We start from the raw sequence: 23429 nt of genomic DNA, 5'->3' as shown, positions 1-23429 counted from the left end.
TTACAGCAAGGGGCTTTTTAAAGTAGCTAGAGATTCCAAGACAGTGAAGGAATATGTGAAGAGGGTGGACACCCCTCATGGCGGCTGTCTAGAACAGTTACTGAAGAGGCTCGCCCACCCGACCCCTCAGCCGCCGCCGCCACCACCACAGGTTGATGAGTCCAAGGCCAACCTGAGGACATACTGGCTGCAATTCTGGTCCATGCTTACCACTGAGAAAGCGCTTCATGTTATCACTGCTGGCCAGTTTCATGGCTGTCTGACCCGAGTAGGTAGCCAGTGTAGGATCAGCTCCATAGGATAGCAAGAGCCAGATGGTCTCCAGGTTGTCATTGACCACAGCATCATGAACTGGCCTGTGGAGGTCATATAGGGTCATTGAGACAGGACTCAAGGGGGGAAATTTTAGGCTTCAGGCTACCATATTAAGAGGAGGGAGGTGAGACAATATCATAGTGACCTCAGGGTATCCGCAATGCAACAAGGGTAAGATTTAGAGCAGAGTGGCCACCTCTGTCCTGCAACTTTTACCCTATCTGACCATGTCATTATCTTCTCTGCACTTCTTTTTCTTCTCTCCTATATGTCTCCCTGCATCTTTGGACAGTACCTAGAGCACAATGGAGATCTACTACTAGTTCAGCAGAGAACAGGTCCCTGTTAAAATTAAAGCAGATGTGGGTGGCTTTTGAAGAAGAAGGACCCAGGTGAACTGCTCAAGGGCAGGGATGTACAGGGAGGTTCCATACCAGGTAGCAGCCCAGCAGAGCCTGTACGTTTTGATCTGGGTCCTTCTATTTGGTATGCAGCATCCCTTGAAACCTCCCTGAAGTAGGTCCTTTGAGGAGAGTTGGTTTAACTTCTCCCACACACAGTGAGTATTTATGTTTGTGAATGTGTGTGCACGGATGTTATTGCATTTACTTATTTATTTATTGTGTGTGTATGAACGTATGTGTGCAGAAGTCAGAGGACAACTTGCAGGTATCAACTGTCTCCTTCCATCATGGGGAACCCAAGATTGCCAGGTTTGATGACAAGTGCCTTTACATACCAAGTCAATCTCCCGGACCCAGGCAGCTCATTTTTTAAGTGCACAGAGACCAAATTACAAAACCAAATCTGGAATGTCACCCCAAGATTAGCTCCCCGCTTTGACATGAAGACATCAATTCACATGACACAAGCGGCCCACCAGGGTGATATTCAGGAAGGTTGAGTGGACCTGGCATGGCACAGGATGAACTCTGGACAACCTCAGCCTTTCTTCAGTCCAGTATGGACTGACCACCCAGGAACTCATCAGCTCCTGCCCTAAGCTGGCTCCCTTCAGCCGACAGAAATCCTTTCAAAAGGCTTCCTGGTAAGGCCTTTTTAGCATGCTGCAAATATCCAGGCTGGAGTAAGACCTCCGCAGTGAAGGACTGAACTGGGGTTTGAGACTTAGCAGAGGAACGCTTTCTTGCCTTGTGCCGTCCTGAGAGCTGCAGTTCACATTAGCCCCGTGCTGCAGCAGGATGTTGAGGATATCAGTCCAGCCCCGGGAACAGGCCTCGTGCAGGGCTGTGTAGCCCGCATTGTCACGGTGATTCACGTCCTCACTATGCTTCTGGAGGCAGTAGAGAACAACGTCCTGTGGGGATGGGGACAGCTCTGTGAGCACAGAAGTCTCATTTTTGGAGTCATGCCTGTTAGACCCCACAAGTGTCTCACAAGTCTCAGGGCCTGTCCTCTATATGAGGGGACAAGAGACACATATCAATATCTCCTGTGAACAGTCAGTCCTCAGCTTCCAAGCTTCCATTGCCAGGGCCCCAGCTCTGAGGTGTTCCCTTGGCAGGAGGAAGAGATTTCATCTAGATGGTGATCACTGCTGCCCCGAGCTCACCTTTGTGAGTTTTACAAGACACCAACGGGGAGGCCTGTTCTTGACAGGGTCATACATTCCAGTCACCGCACCAAGCAAAACTCTGTTTTGTTTCCTTGTTTTGAGACAAGGTCCCAGGCTGGACTTAAACTCCCCCCGTAGCCAAGGATGACCTTGAATTTGAGATCTTCCTGTCTCTGCCTCCTGAGTACTCAGGTTACAAGCATGTACCACTCCACCCAATGTATGCAGTGCTGGGAATGGAGCCCAGGGCTTTGTGCTTACGAGGCAAAGCATCTGAGCTATATCTCAAACCCTACAATACATTTCTGTCACTCAGCCTCAGGTTATGCCTACCTTCCGAGGGGCTGAGGTGACAAGATGACAGGACCAGAGGTAGAACTCACGTGACTTGAATAATTCCTGCTAGCCTAAGACAAGGCTGTGAATAAACTAGGATGGAGGCTGGCAGTGTCATTGGCTGACTGGCTTCCAGAACGTGGTACTCACCATTGTTCTGCTGTCACCACTTTCAGGTGGAGAAAGGTACCGTGAGCCTGGGCTATGGCTGTTGCTTCCTGCACACAGAAAGTACTCTGCTACCTTTATGTAGAGCTCTTATGCTCACTAATATAGGTATGCCCACTCTTGTCCAGACCAAGTGCCAGCTCTGGTTTCTGCTTCTCCAATATGTGCCTGTTACATAGGTTATAAGTGTATATTCAGATCTCCCTGATAGTTATGCAGATACCCACACTAAGTATTCAAGAAATGTAAACTGCCTGCTTGACAGGGACCCCATGGAAGTTGCACAGAGCAGTCGGTACATGTATAGGTACAGAGATTCTAATAAAGAAGGCCAACTCTGGAATGCAGCTAAGTTCACATCCACAAGGAAATCCCGAGGAAATCATGGAGGAGGGCAAAGATACGTAGTCAGTGTATATGTGTCAACAAAAACGTAGAAAAGGATGAAAATGCACACCAACATTCAGTCTCAGGTAAATTTCATCAAGGTAAATTAAGGGAATCTTTCGACTCTTCAGCACTTGGGAATCAAGATTTTCTGAACTCAGACAAAAATACCATCATAAGGCCGGGCGTTGGTGGTGCACACCTTTAATCCCAGCACTCGGGAGGCAGAGGCAGGCGGATCTCTGTGAGTTCGAGGTCAGCCTGGTCTACAGAGCGAGTCCCAGGACAGCCTCCAAAACAATACAGAAAAACAAAAAAAAAATTACTGTCATAAATGACACTGGACACAATTTATCTTTTGTTTTTTGTCTTTTGAGACAGGGTTTCTCTGAGTAAAAGCTCTGACTGTCCTGGAACTAGCTCTGTAGACCAGGGTTACCTTGAACTCACAGAGATACAGCCTCTGCTTCCAAGTGCTGGGATTAAAGGTGTGAGCTACCATTGCCAGATTTTTTTTATTTCTATTTTATTATTATTTTTTAGATAATCAAAGGTAACCCAGGCTAGCTTTGAATTCACTACGTAGCTGAGATTTGCCTACCTCTACCTGCCAGGGGTTGGGATTCCTACCTGGGTAATCCACTACATACATAATGCCATATCACTTAATATTGCTAACTCTAGGTTTTTCTTTGCAATAAGATCAACCTCAATAGGCTTACATCAAAGTCCTTAATATGACAAAATAAGCATTCAAGAAATACTGGTTTCTTTGTCTTCCTTCCCATGTATAACAAAGTGGAGTTAGTTCTGGCTTTGTTTATTGAACATGCTCTTGCCCCTTCTACATGAAAGTCAAAATGAGGAGAAACTACAGGAGATAAGGTGTGAATGATAATCACCCCCATGTTCCTTTTGGTTGGAGGAACCACTACACAGGCAAGCTAAGACAAAGTAAAAATTCCAAAATCCCCTTCCTTGCTAGCCTAGGGATATAGTGGGATGATATTGAGCTACTGTTTCAATTGCATTTATCCTGAGTTGACTTTTCAATGAGCTTACCTTCTCACATACTGAGATAAGACAAGGGGCACAGCAGCCTCAGAGGCAATGTGGACAGTAGAGGGAGACCAGCCAGACTTGGGCTCCAGAGGAGCCATTGGCATAGCTGCTCCTCCCTGAGGTCCAGCCCAATGTCATCCTGTCAAAGCCTGTCAACACAAGGAGCTCTTACTCACCTTATAGCCCAGGCGAGCTGCTCGCTGCAGGAGGGTCTCACCAGCGTTTTTGTTTACTATGAGTCTCCGTGCCTCTGGGGGGATCTGTCGGGCAGTAGGTGACTCTGAGGCCTCTTCTGGGCCAGCACTTCGGTACTTGGAGGGTGTACATGGTTCTGTGGGTTTCACTGGAGTGGGAGATTTGCAAGATCGTGTTTTCTGCTGGCTCCAACGACCTTTGCTCTAGAAAGAAGAAAGGAAGTTCTAGGTCAGGACAGGCAACCTACCCAATTTATCACGGCCATGCCAAAGCCACCGCATGGCATCTGCACTCATGTTGTGCTTTACTGGCAGTATGCCAAGCGGTCCGGTGTCAGCTTGAAGACTGGATGCTAGGCTAGTCACTAGCCATGTGAGGTTAGTTTCAAAATGAAAAAGGCTTCTACATTTTCAGGGGTGGATGTTAAAAGTCTAAGATTCTCAGCTGCACAAACCACGGCATGGCAGGAGGACTCAAAATTGGGTAGAGACAGCCTAGCTTCTCTAGCGCACTTGGCATGCCTCTTCTACATGTTATTGAGGTTTTGGATAAGCCGTGTCTGCACATAATAAGAAAAAAGAGACAGCAGTCTGACTGTCACCATTTTCAACACCTTCACTCTTGTAGAAACCAGACAGGGCTGTGGCTGAAGTCTGCTTCTGTCAACTACCAGTTACCACGCCTTAAGTGCAATCTAACTCCTCTGAGTATTACTTTCTCCCTTGGAGGACCTTTGTGAGAACAAACTACTACAAAGGCTATGGACCACAGATGTTCTAAGAGTTCTGTCCTCAGAAGTGACCCATGGGTGCTTCCCTTTGCCTCCTACATAGAAGGTTCCTGTTTGTTCTCCTGTGCCTTCCTTGGTCTGTGGAGGCACAGGTCACTTGTATGTCAAACTCGAGTTCTAGATGAGGAATAACTGTGTTGAAGTAACTGTATTCAAGGAACCACTGTATTCAAAATGGGAGCAGCCTCAGCTGCACGTGGCTGCAAGTTTAAGATATGAAACTGAATGATACCCAAGGGACATAAGCAGGATTTAAGTATACCTGGCATACAAGAGAGACATGAATCTAGTAGAAGCCAGAACTATGATTAAGGGAGTGACCACCATAATGGACCCTGAGGACCCTACCCCTGACAGTCAAGCTCTTGTGTAGCTCCCTGTCCACATGGGATAAGGCTCACCTAAGTAATCAATAGGAGATTACAAAGGGGAGAGCATAACTTTCAAGGCCAGGTCCCAAGATACTGTGGTTCCCTCTCAAATCATTTTCTTTGGGGAAAGCCAGCAGGCCTTTGCGCAGACCCACAAGGAAAGGAAGAGACCTCCTGCCAATAGCCAGCATCATCACACCAGCCATGGGCATGAAGTACACTGGAAGCACGTCCACCCAATCTTCAAGTAGACATAGCCCTAACACCTCATGCACCCTCATGCAAAAGCCCACACTGGGCTTAGCTAAGCTGCTCATGAATTCCTGGACTCCAGAAGCTATGAGACAATATATGCTTATTGTTGTGTAGAGTCACTAGATTTTAGAGTAATCTATTATGCCACAATGGAGATAACACGTATATTTACTCAAAGCCCTCAGATCATCAAGATTTCACTTAAACCTATGTCTTCTACACCATTCTACGACACTCTAGCCCCAATGCCCTCTTTCTGCATATCCAGAGCATACTTAGAAGTGTGTAGTCTGACACCACACTTCTTTGTTTTCTTGCTGTTTTCTATGGGTAAGCCTCGCATCCCCTAGTAAGGTTGTTTTTTTCTTTTCTTTTTAAATGTTCTTTAGGACTGTGTCTCACTACATTTCTTAAGCTGACCTCCAGCTCAGGGATCAGGCAACCTTTTTTCACCCTCTACACCTGGCTCTCTGGTTAGTTCTTAAGCCCGTTAGGGGCACAGTTCATACTGTCACCTTCTCTTTTGATGCTTCCAGCACTAAAGTGGGTACATCATCAATCACAAGTATGTGTTGACTTGATTCAAGCTATCCGTGTACAAAGCCCTGAGTAATCCGAAGAGTTACCTAGAAAGTTACATAAAGTCAAGAAAGGTACACTAAGATAAAAGAAGCAGGTTCGGGGAACCTGTGCCCTCGGTAGATTTGAAGATCATGGGAAAGTATGATCAGTTTCCACAGAAAACTGATGGGGGTGGTGGTACAATCCCTAGCAATAAAGCACTAACCATGAGGGTATGATACTAAGCTAAGCCAGGCTCCAGAGGATAAATTTCTTTCTGGAGACCAGGCTGCTAGAGCAAGCAAGAAGGCTGCCTGAGAGGGGTAGGAGTGAGAACAAGTAGGGGGACCCCTCCCCCTCTCCTCTTCCCCCTGGCTCTGAGCCCCTGTGGGAAGAAGCCCATGGCCAATGCTCTGCTTTAGTGTTGCAGGGTCGTCCCCCAATCCTCCCCTGCCTTGCTTCCTACTACAAAGCCCCATGCCATGGGGGCAACTGGAGCAGGTGGTGATGACTGCAAGAGAAAGAAAGGAGGGAGGAAGGGAGGGAGGCCCTGGGGAGAGACAAAACCCTCTCCAGGAGAACGTTTTTAGCAGACGCATTGCCAGACAGAACCAGACAGAAGCATATCAGTGTACTGCTGAGTGTCAAGGGGCTGGCTACCCTTGTGTGGGATGGAGCCATCTGAGTGTCCAGGAAAGATGGGGAGGAGGTGGCAGGACCCTGGGAACCCCCTGTCAAAACTGCTTAAAGGTGGCAGTGTTTTCTGCCTACTTAGCCACTTCCCAGAGATGTTCCAGAAATAGGCAGAAAGCACCTATTCAGAGACTCCAAGGCACACTGATAACCATTGCTCCTCCTGAGGTAGACAAATTTGCTTCATGTCCCGATTCTGGCAAGCAGGACCACTGAGTTACCTCACACAAGTCCTTTAAATGACTAGAATACAAGTGTCTACCTCCAAGAAACACTCAGGAATTAAAAGTGACAACAGGAGGGCTGGGTCAGCGAGTAAAAGCAATTGCCATACAAGCACGAGGACCTGAGTTTGAATCCCCAGAACCCACATGGAAGCTGGAGTGGTGGCACAAGTGCCTATAAATCCAGCACTCTGTGGGACGATGGGAGGTAGATACAGAAGAATCCACAGACAATTTCATGCCAGCTCACCCAGTGTATGTATCAGGAAAAGAACAAAGAGAATTTCTCAAACAAGATGGAATGGAAAGACCTACAATCACGGTTGTCCTCTGACCTTCACACTAGTGCTATAGCATGAATGTGAATGTATACACACGAATGTGTATACACGCCATGACACAAACACATACATTAAAAAGGAAGAGTGACAATAGGAAAGGTGCTCTTAGTGCAAATCGGGTTTCTGTACTCTTCAGTGGGCACCTATCTTTCTCATAATCTGTGTGTTGCAGGGAACAGACATCCTGTCACGCCAGCCCACAGCTTGTCATGCTGTACCTCTGGTTCTGTCATGCCTGTCTCTGTCTGAAGTACAAGGATGCATAGCGGTCCTTAGAGAACACTTTATGGTTATCAAAGCCTGTCACAGACATTGCCTCCTTTGTTCCCTGCAAGCATCCTTGTGAGACAGAAAGGGCAAGGAGCATCAGCTCCACTTTTAAAGATGAGCAAATAGACTTGAGTGTCTTGTCTAAGCTGCAACAAGGATTCAATGAAGAAGGGGGGAAGAAGGGGTGGGAGAAGACAAGCATTCATCCTTTCTTTGCTAGTACCATTCAGGAATTCCTACTTGAAAGCTAGACAGAAGAGTAAGAATCATAGCTAACCAAACCAGCCCAACGTGGCCTTTTCATTTGGGGTGGTCAATGACAGATACCTATCAGGGACACACTGGATTTTCACTTCCTTTAAATGTAAAACTCATCCAACATAAAGACCATTTTATTTTTCTTTAGTGGTACCTTGAAGAATCTGACACCAACACCAGTTGTTATGAACTTCAGAACCAAATCAACTGGTGACTTTCAAAAAGATTCAAAGAATGCTTACCTGACTAACTGGTGAATACCCAACCAAGGCTTCCTCCAGAGGCAAAATACAGGGCACAGTGTGGGGGAAGCAGCTAACCTGGACCCTCAAGAAACCTTGGTCTAGAGAACAAAATCCTGGCTTCTTACAAGTTGTATTCTACCTTGATTGTCTCAGACAGCTCCATGGCTGGTGTCTAGTGAGTTAAACTCAGACAAAAGCTTCTTGATTAGATGTTAACACCCTGCCACACCCTTTAACCATACTGTAACTCAAAGGAGATACAAACATTATTGGGGAAAAGAAATCAGGGGTCAAACCATATAGTTAATTATAAATTTAGTTTCTACTCTTCAAATCTGTCCCAACCCTTCTAGAACTAGTTTAGAATCCCCTATCTACATGTTCACTTCACCCTCACTGAGGTACCTGGTGGAAAGTCTGCCTCTCACGTGGAGTAAGGGGAACACTCTTCCACTGCTGGTGGAAGTGGAAACTTGTACGGCCACTGTGGAAATCAGTATGGCGGTTTCTCACAAAAATGGGAATCTATCTACCTCAAGACCCAGCAATACCACTCTTGGGCACATACCCAAAGGATGCTCAATCATACCACAAGAACATTTGCTCAATTATGTTCATAGCAGCATTATTCGTAAAAGCCAGAACCTGGAAACAACCTAGATACACCTTAACCAAAGAATGGATAAGGAGAGTGTGGTACATTTACACAATGGAATACTACTCAGCAGTAAAAAACAATGACGTCATGAAATTTGCAGGCAAATGGATGGAACTAGAAAAAGCCATCCTGAGTGAGGTAACTCAGACCCAGAAAGACAAACAGGGTATGTACTCACTCATAAGCGGATATAAAGGACAAGCAGACTATAGGCAACAACCACTAAGAACCTAAGTAACAAAGAGGACCCTCAGAGAGACATACATGGATCTGCCTAGGAAGGGGGAAAAAGACAAGATCTCCTGAGTAAATTGTGAGTGTAGGAGGCAGGAGGGTGGGTAGAAGGGGAGAGAGGAGGAGGGAAGAGGGGTGGAGAAAAATGCATAGCTCAATAAAAAAAGAAAGTGTGCCTCTCTAGCCCATACGCCCCACCCCCACATTGATCTCTTTGGTGACCACGCACCCTTGCCTCTTCTGAGACGTTTGCCATGTGCTTAGTCTTGCACTTTCGTTTTCCTGATGGCTTTTCTGAATTTTCAAGGCCGGCTGGTTCCTCCAGGTTATTCGGGAGGAAACCATTTGGTGAGTCCGAGATCCCCTGGGCTTTGCTGGACAAGAGAAGGTTCCTGTTCCTGAGGCAGTGCTCTGAACTCTGGGAGGAAGTCTTCTGCTTACGGGCCTTTGAATCTGAACAAGAAACAGGAAAGAATGACCGTAAGAGAAATGGAACACCATCCTTTAGTGCTTTGCCATACAAACCCCTCCTCTACCTCAAGAAACAGTTCCCAGCCCTGCCAGCAGGAGGCAGCCCATTTGGCTGGTCCCCCAAAATGTAGGTCGTTTAAAAAGATCTCCCCATAGCCAAGATCAAACCCAAATCTCTTTTCAGCCTTTTCTTCTTCCCCTTTCTTTCTCCAAAATGAAAATTAATTTAGCAGTTTTACTGAAGTAACAAATACAGTGGGATGTAAACTCAAAGTAGAAGACTGATTTTATGATCTCAGTTCTCCCCACCTAAGTGTCCTGTTTATCATTGTCTGAAGATACCAAGATCAATGCAAAAGAAATCCCCCAATCCAGAAGGTGTTATGGGCCTACGTAAGTGTAATGGCAGAAAGCTAGCTACTGTCTTCCTTGATTGCAAAGTCACTGGTATCACCGGTACAGGGCAACATCTGTGTCTAGAATTGTAATTTCAAAAAAGTCTGCTACACACTCCACTAGCAAGAGCCTCACACCATAGAGTCTGTCCTGAACCTCTTGTATAGGTGACATAAACCATTCACTTGTGTCTATTAACAATAGAGTTGTGTGGCTTGTATGTGTGGATGTATACATATGCGGTTGTGTGTGAGTGTGGGCACCTGTGTGCTACAGTGAGCATATAGAGGTCAGAGGTGAACAGCAGGTGTCAGTCCTCTTCTTCCACCTTATACTGAGGCAGGCTCTCTCATTTCTTGCTGCACTATGTAACAAGTCAGCCAAGCACAGGATGAAAGGAGAGGTTATGTGAGTGATATAGGAATGGGGTGATCTGCCTAGTTTCCTACTTCTCTAACATTGACCCGAAAGCCATACGGTACGTAGTTAGGGAGATTGAAGCTTTCTGAGGACAGAGATGTTTGTTGAGGAATTCCCACATGGACTGGAAAGATGGCTCAGTGGTTAAGAGCACTTGATGCTTTTCCAGAGGACACAGGTTTGATTCCCAGCGCCCACATGGGTTCACAACTCTCTGTTACTCCAGCTGATAATTCAAGTTGGGAGTGGGGAGTGGTGGCACATGCAGTTAATCCTAGCAATTGGGAGGCAGAGGCAGGCAGATCCCTGTGAGTTCGAAGCCAGCCTGGTCTACATAGAGATTTTCAGGACAGCCAGAGCTACATAATAAAGAGACTCCTCCCCAAAAAAGGCATAAAAGAAAAAAAACTAAAAAGAAAGAGCTGATAACTCGATGAGAAACTCCCAAGCTAGGAAAGCAGCCTTCATTGGAGAGGACTGGGTGATACAAAAGCTTCTCATCATCTCAACAAGAGGCGGAGGCCAATGAATGGTTTGACAAATCATTCATGACCAATCCATTATGGTTCTGGCAAAAGAAGGGGAAAATTGTCCCACTTGTTCCGATAGTTGATGAAAATGAGCTCAATTACCCTCGAGTGTAGGGATAGGTATCATATATATGTATCTCCACTTACACAGAGTCAGAAATGAGGTTAAGCCTTCTTTGCATTATAGAATACTCAGGATCTACTGCCTACTCAATGTGAGCTGCTTTTGTTTTAGATAATAAGGGAACTATACATATTTATCAGCAGCTCAGAGTAAATACACTGTAAGAGACAAATGACTGTTGCTTCCAGGGGCACCTTCAGAGAATAAGGAGAGGCAAACATGTTCCTATGAGATCCAGAGATGGGCTTTTTGTTCAGTTAGAAACCCACTATGGAACTGCCCTAAACTGTACTTAATGAAGGCTACTGGTATGCTCCTCTTGGCTATTCGTCCATGATCATACTTAAAGCATTAGACATGACCACAGAAGGTTTTCTTTCTGAACTGCCTGCTTCCACAGTTCAGGTCCAACAAATCCTCTGCCACCTAGATCACCTCAAAACTTTGCTCTGACTCTAAAAAAATCCCTGTGGCTTTAACTGAGATATCAGGTTTGCATATTTTGAGTTTTTCTGTTGCCTTTAGGGAATATTTCATTTTGGTTTATGAGCAGAGGCATCCCAGGTATGGCGGCTAATGCCTTCCTTTCTTGTTTTGAGACAGGATCTCACTATGTAACCCTGCTTCAAACTCACCATGGCATGGACCACAGGTTCAGATGTCTGTAAGAAACCAAAAGGCAAAGGTCTCCACGTCCCCAGCTTACCTGTAGGTTACTTTGAATTCATTCCTTCTAGATTCAAAGCCACATATTCAAGGTGGACCTGAGTGGCCCCCTTGTGACAGCTGAAGACCATAACACCAGGTTCCTATCAGTCCTAAGGCCTTCGACTGGTGAATTGGTGAATAGGTGGTATGAATGCCACTGTGCCTGAAGTTCCCCAGCTGACTTCATGACAGGCATGAGAGCTCCATGGCCAACCTTACCTGCTCTCCCTTTCCGCCGCTGCTCTTCTTCTTGTTCTGTCAAGTACTCCCCAGTCTGGTATTTTCGGCTCTTCTGCCGTCTCCGTTTCTTTCTCTTCACCAGGCCCTCCTCCTCATCTTCTTCCTCCTCTTCATTGGTGTCCCACATTTGCCGGGCAGCCTCTGTCCTCCAGGGCATCTCTCGGGCTCGCCACAGATGTCTGCGGCCTTGGCTCAGCAGGGTCTTGTCCTGGGCGTGATGACTGCGGTACTGGGTGTCCCTTTGGGTCTTTCTCACCTTTCTCCTCTTAGTTGGGGTTGGAGCCACCTCCTCCTCCTCCTCTGTAGGGAAGACCTCCTGGTTTCCCATGTCACTATCTGCCATACCAGCAAAGGAGCTACAGATGCTTCCTATGGATGAGATACACAGAAGATTTTCAGGCGCTTCTTCAAGGGATTACGTATGGTACTGATGCAACTGTCCTGGAGCAGGAATTAGTAGACCTGAGCTCAAGTTTAGGCTCTGTCAGTTACTAGTGGTACATTTAACTCAAAGGACAATTCTGGGGCTCAAATGACATCTTTCAGTCTTAAGCAGTTAGTTTATAGAGTTCAAAATAGCATACAATTATGAAGTACTGAAAATCATCCTTACTCACCCATGACATAATTACTTGAATTCATTTCACAAAAAACTTGCTTAGTGCTTACCAGCAGCTAAACATTGCATAAAGGGCAGGAGAGAGCTACCGCTCTCTGCTGGTTGGTAAAGATGATCTGAGTTGAAGGCAAGGGTGTAAAGAAGCCTGGTATTAGAACTTAGGCACCGATAACTCTATGGTTCCACCACTATGGCCAACAGAGCTATCCTGGCCAAGCAGAAACATCACAAAGGAAGAGTATCTCTAACAGAGAAGCAAGGAGTCTCTTTCCTATGACACAGCCTGACTCAGGCATGTCCCAGGAGAATACAGTGGGCCTGTTTCCATTCAACTGATCCCACCTCCTACAGAGTAGCCAGAAGTTCAAGGGTTGAGTTTTCTCTCTAGTCCATCTGCTCATCCACTGCAGCTGTTCCTTGCTGCTGGGAAAGCATACTCCTCCACTCCTGATCACCCTGGGACAAACAGCATCTTTCCTACTCTCCTGGGTCACCTTGCCAAGAGGCTATTTTCTCTCTCCTTACCTACCCTTAACTCTGCTAACAATAAAAGCACAAGTCTAAATTGGCCCAGTTTTACACTACAGAGATCTAACAGCTTCCTTAGAAGCAACACTACCATGTTTCTCCAAATGCCCAGCTGTTAACTCAACAAAGCCCTCGAACCCAGTGAGGTCAGCAAAAGACAGAAATGGTTGGAGGGAAAAAGCTGTCCTTGCTTCAAGTTGGTCAGACTGCTTAAAGATAGCAACTACCTCACTAAAGTTTGCATTATATGGACCAGACAGACAGAGAACAGAGTGTTCTAGTTAATCTAATATGGTTAATACAGGATCACCATAGAGATCACATAGAAATCACCAATTTCCAAAGAATCAAACACAGCACAATGTGTTTAACACAAAAACGGGACTGGCCATAATGTAATCTCTCTTTGATGACTCAGAGGATACTTCAGGGCTTCTCGAGGCCTCCGGGCCATCATCATAAGCCCCAATTACCATAGAGCTTGCCATGTGCTGAGGTGCCAGCTAACAGGATGTCAGATCATTGACTTTTCATTGGGCCATGCTTCTCCATTCCTTCCAATTTGCAAAGAAATCTGGGTGAATGCAGGCAACCATCTCTGTCCTGTGTACCAACAGAGAGCCAGCAGAAAAGAGCACAAGCTGGAAACTATCTTTTTTAGACCCTAGACAAGTTCAGTGGACCAAAAGTGATTGTACCTGCCCAGAACACTCAATGGCCTTTCCAATTGTGATCATTCCTATCACACAGGGTGATGAGATTAAAGCCTAAAGGTTGAATTCTGTACTTGAGATGGGCCCCAATGATCACAAGATGCAAACCTTTGGAATGCAAACAAATTTCCTGAGTGGCAGGGGCCTTTCTTCTTTCCATTACTGGATCTTAAAAGAGATAGTGTCAAACCTCTAATCTAACATAGTTAAGCAAACTGCCTAAAATTGTAGGTGATCCCTCTGCCCCCACCCAGGATTCTCTTGTCCCTGCAAGGAGCCTGTCATTTTAACATAGGGAAGCAAAATCCTAACTGTCTACTTGCACCAATGGCAAAATCATTCAACCCACATGTCTACCTTTTCAAAGCCAAGGCAGGGTTTTACTCTTAGTCTTACCAGACTGACTGCGTGTCCGAGTGCTCAGAACCACAGGGATGAAGTCACGAAAACTGCTCTTTGCTTTCTTTTCCAAGGAACCTGGAGAGATGTGTGGTTTAGGGAAGAAGGCAGAAATATCACAATTAAAAATCTATAAACCAGAAAGCCCACATGGGATGTTCAAATGAGAAAATCAAAAGGTTTGTGTTGACCCTGCAGTTAGCCTGGCTTAACCCAACTGACTCTCCTTATGTCACCACCACTACCCATCTCTTTGGGAATGGTGGTTTAGAAAACTGGGAGCTGGGCCATTTTTACTGGCATCAATAAAGGCAATGCACTGAATCAATTCAACAGCATCCCCAAAGTAGAATATCTGCCTACATAACTCAAAGGTTGTTGGATGCTCATTACGTTCTGAGCTGTATCTTATTCCATACAAGAGCAACCTCACTGGACCTTAGCAAGGTAAGACAGGAAGAAGTGGACAAATGGAAACAGGTATACGAGAGTAAAGGAGAAGAGGTAGGTCATGTCCAATGAGCGAGGTCATGAACATGGACTACTGTAGCCAGGAATGCCTGGGTCGTCTCCCATGAAAGCACTGAGGGACCATCTATAACAGAATATACAGGTCAAGTATACCCCATACCCAACCCAAACATTCTGGGTATCCTTAACTGATAAAAGGTTTGAGACATCTGTCAGCTATTGGTTTTTACCTTTTTAGAATGGGAGTTTTCCAACATACCAAAAGGTAGAGGAAAAACAGTGTTACGAATCCCAATTCGGATTTTTTTTTCTAAGTAATCTTACAGCTGCTTCTTCTTTAAACCTTAATCCCACCTCATCGAAATGGGTAGTGACTCTATTGTAGGACTGCTATCTATCTGTTTGCAAGTCACCTTATTCAATGTTAAGACTTCAGAATGCATGATCCTCTAATGCATTAGGCCAGAATACATCTGTCCTCCCTGACTGTTGACTTCAGAGGTTCCAATTCTATCTATATTCCATGGCAGAGACGAATCCATTTTCTACTCAATCTCTCCCCACCCAAATTCCACTGCATCCCTCTGGAGCTCAGGCTACAAGGTCATGCATGGCCTTTGGGACTTACCTTCTTCATGACTATCAGCTCGTTTTCCTGGAGGCTGGGACTCTGGCTTTGTTGGCTTCCAGTGCTTGTGCTTTCCCCTGACTCCATTGTGCTCTTTTCCTGAATCTGAAGCCCCTCTGGGGCTTTTCTTGGTGGGTTCCTGGGGATCGCCAGGCAGTTTTCGGCACTGTGAAAAGGTAGAGTCAGATATGAGGTCTGTTTTGCTTAAGAATGTTCTCCAAGGGTCAAGTTATGTGCCTGCTGCTCACACATGAATGTGTGTGTGTCACAGTGTTATAGGACACATTGAGCTATAATAGCTCTTGGGCTGAGTCAAATGCCCTTGCTGGTCCCTTCAGGCATCCATGTAACTTTAAAGATGTCTACAGAATCTGGATTCATGGCCCCTGAACATGCATCCAAAGTTGTTTTAAAAGGTCCCAAGGCCCCATACTCTGCATACCCATACACAAGTAAGAGATAGGCATTAAACAAAAATGCCTCTTCTGCAAGTTGGATAGTTACATGGTTTAAGCACCTTCACTATGAATGGTATTACTATAAATTGACAATAATTCTGACAACAGTCAAGAAAAACTTTTCTCGTGTATCAGTTAATATCAGAAAATGGATTCAACTGCAGCAAGGAGAGGAATATTTGCAGGGGGTGCATTTCCCATCTCCCTATGAATACAATGGACAGGGCTAGGCCTGGTATACCATTTACATGAAGCTGAGTAATACCAAAGGCTGCTTTATACTCTGTATCTCTTTGAATGCTACCATTTGCTCTATGATAACACTACTTCAATGACCAGATGAAGAAACTAAGACTCTCAGATGAGAGGTCAACTGACTTTTCCTGGGCCAAACACAGTCTAGCGTTCACACCAACTCAAAGGATACCATTTACCAGGCCACCCTGCAAGGTAGCTCATTTACACCCGTAGTAACAAAGGTAGAGCTGGGACTAAGTCCTGGCTCCTTGCCCTCATATCTGGGACTCTCCTCATTAGCTTTTAACATCTCCTTCCATATTTGCTGCCTCTTCAATTCTTCATCAAATCCCCACCTACTGCTAATTTATCAGCTTACACACTATAGAAACTCCACCTCAGAGCCACAGGTTACAAGGTTGGAGGTCCCTCCATGTCACTAAACAAGAAAATGGGATAAGATAGATGTTTCTAGTACTGAGGATCTAGTGAATGTGAAATTAAGTTTTAAGAAGACAGGAAGAGTTAAACATACTCAAAGTCAGCTGGGCACTCAGGGAGCAGAGGCAAGTGGATCTGAGTTTGAGGACAGCCTGGTTTATAGAGCAAGTTCCAGGACAGCCAGGATTATACAGAAAATCCATGTCTCAAAACAAAACAAAATCAAAAAATAAAAACAACAAAAAGGCCTACTTGAAGTTATATGGTAGTTAATCTTGATTTGTCAACTTGGCTGGATTGACAAAGTGCTACATGACTCTAGATGTATCCGCATCTTTTTTCCAGAGAGAATTAACTAAGGATGGAAGAGAGCTGCCCTAAATGTAGGGAGCGTCATAACATAGGCTGAGGACCCAGATGGAAAAGGAAAAAATGATGGGCTGGGGAGGTAGTTCCATAGGTCTAGTACTTGCTATAAGAGCATGAGGACCTGAGTTTCATCATCAGAATAGTTAACTGTGGTGGTGCATGCTTTTAATCCCAGCACTAGGGAGGCAGAGCTGGGTGGATCCCTCAACAATTCTAGTATAATTGGTGAGCTCCTGGTGCCAGAGAAAGACCCTGTCTCAAAACACAAAGTGAACAGCTAACAAGGAATCATACCCAAGACTGACCTTGGGTCTGCACAGGTACATATACACCACACACAGGAACACACCCAAACACAAAACAGGAAAATGGAATCCCTCATTCATATTCTCATTCTCTCCCTCCTCCCTTCCCTTTTGGCTACCACAGGCTGTTGTTCTACTGCACTATACTCTTCACACTATGAGGGACTGAAATCTGTGAATCTGTAAGCCAAAACTATTCCTCTCTCGTTTTCTCAGATACCTAGTCACTGGGATGAAGACTAACACATGTGTTTTCCCATAATCACATCTGTATCACCTTCCAGTACAGTTATCAAATCCTAGTTCCAGAAAACAGGATGGCAGCTATCTTACGATGGGATATTTGAGGGGAAAGAACCCTCAACTCTCCAGGCACAGGGGGTACCCATTACTCATTACTCAGCAGAGGACTAAGATAAATGAGTTCCTATGAACCAAAGTGTTAGGAAACGAAGAACTAGGGAGAAAAGAGGAAGATGAAGATGACTGCTTAGAATGTGACCTTCAGGTACATCCAAAGAACAACTATTTTAAGCCAGGAGAAATAAAGTTAAGTGCACATAAAATTTGAACATGTCCTATTTATGTTTAAATATTGTTTTTAGTTGCCTCTCTTGAGTATAGATCATTAACTTTTACTTCCTAAGGTAGACATAACAGAACACTGAGGAGAGATTTCTGTTTGTATCTTCTGCCAGGGCAACAGTGAAAGTAAAAATATATGATGCACTCCAACTATACGAGAAGTTGGGAGGATGGAGAAATCAAGATCAATGTTCAGGTTAACAGAGTTTTGAAATATGTTTCAAAGAACAAGTATAAAGTACAGGCAGCATTAAATGAAACATAATTCTTTGGCAGGCAAGATGCATTAGCAGGTAAAAGTGCTTGCTGCTACATACAATGATCTGAGTTCAATCCTTGGTACTCTCACAGCAGAAAGGGAACGGCTAGAATTGTCCACTGACCTCTACACAGATGCCGTAGCATGCATGTACCACACATATATGCACATGATCACAGAAAACAAATATAAATATAACAAAATTTTTCAAAGAAACATAATTCAAGCAAGTAACAGGAGCCTAGTAGTCTGCCTCTTAGCCAGCCCCCAGCAACAGGTTATTTTGAATTAACACCTCATCTTAGCTTAGTTATCAGTCACATGTTTCTCAATAAAATGGGACCTAACAAAACACCTGGATTACTTGGTTTCCAAAGGAAAAAACTGCAAGTGCTGTTTGCCTTTTCCTTATCTTGTAACTTTATTCTCTGTTCCCTTCATTTCTCAACTGGCCTACTGAATTAGTCATCTCCTATAGGAGGGGCTATGTCTACCTGTCATTAAGTCAGCATGGTAAGACATAAGCTCCATGAGGGCAGGAGCCATTCTATTTGTGGTACTAAAAACAAAAGCAGCCACTGACACCAACTGAGTGCTTAATTATGTGCCAAGCACTATTTTAAGCACTTGTACACCATCTCATTAATTGTAACAGCTTTACTAAGCTATGCTGTACAATTCACTTACTTACATGTATAATGCAATTGTTTTCAGTATAAACACAGAATTGTGTAACTATCACCATTGGCCTCATACAGGAACTTTCTCATCACCCCGAATAGAAACCCTACTCCTATTAATTGGTTACTCAACAAATCTCCTAGCCCCAGGCAACTATCAGGCTACTTTGTCTCTTATCAATTTGCCTGTTCTGTATATTTCATATCAACATCTCATTTAATCTTTCCAGCAACCCTCTGTGTAAGTACTATTATTTGTCTTATTTGAAAGATGATGGAACTGAGGGTAAGAGAGATTAAGTACCAAGCTTAATGCCACAGAGCTAGGAAGAAGTGGGGCCAAAATGACCCTACCAAAAATTTCCTTCCTCCCCTGGGCCCAAAATGCCAAGGCTGGTGGTCCATTGTGGTGATATTTATGATTTAATGAAAATTACCTGAAGAGCCAGGCGTTGGTGGTGCATGCCTTTAATCCCAGCATTTGGGAGACAGAGGCAGGCGGATCTCTGTGAGTTTGAGGTCAGCCTGGTTTACAAAGCTACACAGAGAAACCCTGTCTCGAAAAATCAAAAAAAAATATTGCCTGAAAGATGAAAAGGCAAAGCCGGCCACACTAGCCATACTAGCTATAGAAGCTGGGCAGTGGTGGAACACTTTTTATCCCATGATTCAGGAGACAAAGGCAGATGGAGACAAGGCTACCCAGGGTTACACATGATTGACTCAGTCTAAAAGAGAAAACAGTTCATGCAAAGGAGATCTCAACACTTGGGATTACACACCTTTACTCTCAGCTCTAGAGAGGTATATAAGATAGGAGCAGATAATCAGTCTGGGGCATTTTGGTCTCCAGCCATGTTCAGGCAATTTAGTCTCCAGCCACATTGAAGGCTGGATTGCTTCAGTCTGGGCAGAGGTAAGAGCTACTGGCTTGGCTGCTTTGCTTTTCTGATCTTCAGCTTGAACCCCAATATCTGTCTCTGAGTTTTTATTTTTCGTGTTACAGTCCATCATCTTTAAAGAACCAGGAAGAACTGTTCCTTGGGGAAAAGCCTGTGATTAAGTGATTTCCTTCACCAATACCTTCCTTCTGCTTCCCAACTTTATGGAGGACAATGGCTTCCCTGGCCCCAAGGATGAAATCATTTCCTACATCCTATGGAATGAGCTAGGCCCATTCCAGGTAAAAATACATACAGAGACCCCGAGTTAAACGGGGAAAGCCTTTGATTCATCAGCTCTGTTCACATAGCTAGGCTGCTCAAGAATACTGTCTTGAGTGGGGAGGGAGGAGGTCAAGTGCAGCAGGGACCCCCAAGTGAAGCAGACCATCAGTTGTCAGCCATATACTGGCACCCACCTTGGATCCCAGGGAACTCCGGGCCACAGGCTTATCCTGTGGCTGTGGTGGGGGTGGGGGTGGCAGCTGCTGTTGCTGCTGCTGCGGTTCTTCCTCAATTTCCTTCTCTTTGTTACATTTCACCTTTTGGGGTGGCACAGACTCTGTCTCTTCATCTGGCTGCCAACTGTTCTTGCAAGTAAAGACCCCAACACTTTCCCGTTTCACTCGAGCTTGCCCAGCTTTAGGCCGACCTTCAGCCAGGCCCCTCTGGGGAACTGCTGGGAGGCCATCAGCGTGGAAGCAGTTGGCTAAATTGAAGACCACATCACCATCCACTTTCTCCATTTTCACCCGCCCCAGATCCACCTGACTTCCAAGCTGCGAAAGGTCTGTGCTGGGGCCCCTCTTGCTGCTTGGGACCACATCTAAAATGAGTTCTTTAGAGTGGCTGTCATGAGGTAGCAAAGGCAGCTCAGGCATCTTGCACAAGTTCTGGGGGGTAGCCAGGACCAGTTCATGGGACATGTAGGTAGCCAGCACTTGGTTCTTAGGCTTTGCGTCCCCTGCCAGCTTCAGGCCACAGGCTGCCTGGGGGCCTTCCATCTTAGGAGTACTATCAGAGCAGATGTGGCTCTCAGATTCTTCAGGTCCCTGATTCACTCCAATGTCCCCACTGTTAGGCTGAACAGACAGTGCCAGGGTCCCTGTCTGAGGGCTGAGAGTCAAGAGGACAGGATTGACTTGTTCTTCGTAAGGCTTGGCAGCAATTCGGCAAGTTTTGTTCTTTGTGACAGCATCCTGTTCTGGAGTAAAAGGGCCCCCAGGCCGTGGCTGCCCCTCAGGAAGTCCATGAACAGCTTCATTGGAGCCAAGAGATGACACACCAGAAAACTCAGAAACAATGCTGGTGGGCCTGATAGGCACCCCCTGACTGGGGGTTAGTTGCCCGGCACTGGAAATGCCAATAGAAAGCAGAGATGCTTGGTGGTATGGTGACCAGCCAACAGGTAGGACCTGGGTGCTAGTGGGTTTCCCATTGACGGAACACCGTGGGTACATATTTGTCAGCCCTGTAGGTTTCCATAAAGACAATTCCTTGGTTTGGCACCCTGGCAGCCCAGGGGCAATGCGGGCCGGGGTATAACGGGATTTGACTGTGCTTTGCTGTCCCTCAGCACCAACCTGGCTGCCTTTCTTGCCACAAGCAGCACCAGTGCTCTTAGGCTCTCCTTGATCAATGATGGAGATGGGCTCCTGCTTGGGGAGATGGCGAGGATCTCGGTTAAGGCCCAGGTTAGGGTCCTTGTTCAACAGCAGGGATGCAGGCACTGGGTTGGCCACTCCCACATATGTGCCAGGAATGGTGCTGATCAGAGCGGTTGAGTTTTTTACCCAGGTGCTGGGATCTCCGTTCCTCACCATCTCAGGAAAGATAACAAAGGGAGAAGAAGTGGAGCCCAGGCAGGAAGTGACGTTGCTGCCAGCAGCCTGAGTTGTGCGCTGAGACCTAGACAGGACTGTGGAAAGGAGGGCCTTGCTGCTGGTGTGCACAGGGGTCAACACGGGCATGGGAGGTGTCTTACGCTGGTTCGGCAATGGAAGCTTCTGACGGTTGGACTTGGAAGAAAGGTCAAGAGGCATCTCGCTGCACTCGGGTGGAGAGGCCATCTCTCTCTCCAGCTGTGGAGGTGACTTGAGAGGAGAGAAGGTAACGGACGTCCCTTCTGTTTGTTGCTCGGTGCCACTTGGTATCTTGGAGGGGTGTGGCGGGACTGCGCTCCCACTGGGGGCTGGCAGCAAAGGCTGTGAAGTCGGAAGCACCTTGGCAGAAGCGGTGGTGAGGGAGGTATCTGCCAAAGGTCCAGGGACCCCATCAGGGGCAGGCTGGGTGTTAGTGCTGCTGGATGGGGAAGTGCAGGAGAGCCTGTTCACCTCTAAAGAGACCAACTTCGAATCAGAAGCCAAAGGCCGGGCCACAGAAAATGCATACGGATAAGAGCGGAGCTCTGGGGAGGCCAGCACACCCGGGAGACACCTATCCTGTAGGTAAGACGGCAAGACTGGGAGCGCAAGTGTGGAAGAGACTCCCAGAGTGGTTGGCAGTGTAGCCACACTGAGTGGCTGCCCACAGCTCGGAGGCGGGATGTATACCAGCGGCTGGTTAGGGGTCAGCACTGTCCCTGGCTGAAAAGACAGGGGGACTTTTTGCATAGCTGGTGCCTGAGCTGCAGGGAAACACACTCGACTCAAACTGAAGGAGGCTGGGATGGGTGCTGAGGTGGGGACAGCAGCTGGTGTGGCAGCCGGCATGGGAGTAGGTGCTGGAGTAAAGATTGGGGCCGGGGTGGGTGCAGGCACCGGTGCAGGAGCAAAGGCAGGGATAAGGGTAGGGGTGGAAGGCGGGCCAGAGGATGGGGTTGGAGTGGGCATCGGCACAGACGGAGGGGCAGGAGCCGCTGGAGGCGTGGATGCTGGCATGGGAGCTAGAACTGGAGTTGGGACAGAAGCAAGGACCAAAGTGGGAGCTGAGGGAGGCCCAGGAGCCTGGATCAGGGCCAAGGGAGGGGCAGAAACAGAGACCGTGAGAGGAGTAGGAGCAGGGGCCGACAGTGGCACTGGGGCTGAGTGGGGAGCGGACGCTGGCACAGGCACCAAGACAGAGGCTGACACGGAGAGAGGGTTCGAATCCGAGATGAGAGTAGGCACCGAGGGTGGTGCTGGAGCTAGAGGAGGCGATGGAGCTGAAGCCGATGTGGCAACCTGGACTGGAACCAGTCCTGAGTGGGGCACTGGGGCTGGGACAGAAAGGGGAACTTGGAATGGATCGGGAACCGATGGGGTCACAGAAGCCGACCCAGGGGCAGGAGGGCAGATAGGGGTCGGCAGTTGACTGAAGTTAGTGGTAACTAGAGGCAGGGTTCCCTCCACAGGAACTCCAGTTCCCAGAGTTGCCAAAATGAAAGTGTTCTTCTCCCCAACACTGTGTCGAGAGTCCAAAGCCTTCACCCCGGCTGGCGAGCAGTCAATCTGTTTGCTCATTTGGGTGCTTAGGGGAGTCCAGGAGCAATTGGTCCTGCTGTGGCTGACCTCAGTGCTATCAGGAGTGGGCAGCTTAAGCCCGTCTCCTGGGCTGCTCAGTGGCACCAGGAGGCCCTCAGCCTCTCCTGCACTCCCAACGTAGTCCATTTTTGGCTGAGGATCATCAGGTTGATCTTCTGACCTGTGCCCAAGTTTTTCTGTTGTACTGCCATCTGGGTTTGCCCCCCGGGCATTGCTGCCACTTCCAACTGCCGTGAGCTCCACCTGCAATGAAAGAACAGAATGCCCATCTTTTTTTTTTTTTTTTTTTTTTGGTTTTTTGAGACGGTTTCTCTATGACTTTGGAGGCTCTCCTGAAACTAGCTCTTGTAGACAAGGCTGGTCTGGAACTCACAGAGATCCACCTGCCTCTGCCTCCCAGTGCTGGGATTAAATGCGTGCGCCACCACCGCCCGGTTCAGAATGCCCATCTTAGCAAGCTCCCCAGCTGATCCAAGTATCCCAAGACCTCTGAGAAGTAGCTGCTGC

At 46.7% G+C, this 23429-nt stretch overlaps 1 protein-coding gene across 12 annotated transcripts in view; it reads right to left on the bottom strand.

Moving 5' to 3' along the window:
* Positions 1–23429, bottom strand: part of Bcorl1 (BCL6 corepressor like 1) — a 67451-nt gene that overhangs the window by 16240 nt on the left and 27782 nt on the right. For all 12 annotated transcript variants that reach the window (XM_040744581.1, XM_040744589.1, XM_040744583.1 and 9 more), the window contains 8 exons: positions 19881–23165; positions 15187–15352; positions 14085–14165; positions 11808–12197; positions 9169–9392; positions 4021–4242; positions 1467–1633; positions 211–356 (listed from right to left, as the gene is read on the bottom strand). In XM_040744581.1, the coding sequence (XP_040600515.1) occupies positions 211–356; positions 1467–1633; positions 4021–4242; positions 9169–9392; positions 11808–12197; positions 14085–14165; positions 15187–15352; positions 19881–23165 (4681 nt within the window). The remainder of the gene's footprint in view (positions 1–210; positions 357–1466; positions 1634–4020; positions 4243–9168; positions 9393–11807; positions 12198–14084; positions 14166–15186; positions 15353–19880; positions 23166–23429) is intronic.

The sequence above is a fragment of the Mesocricetus auratus genome, unplaced genomic scaffold, assembly GCF_017639785.1.
Source record: "Mesocricetus auratus isolate SY011 unplaced genomic scaffold, BCM_Maur_2.0 Super-Scaffold_100003, whole genome shotgun sequence".
Classification (NCBI taxonomy): Eukaryota; Metazoa; Chordata; class Mammalia; order Rodentia; family Cricetidae; genus Mesocricetus; species Mesocricetus auratus.
This window is presented reverse-complemented; position numbering and strand designations above follow the sequence as displayed.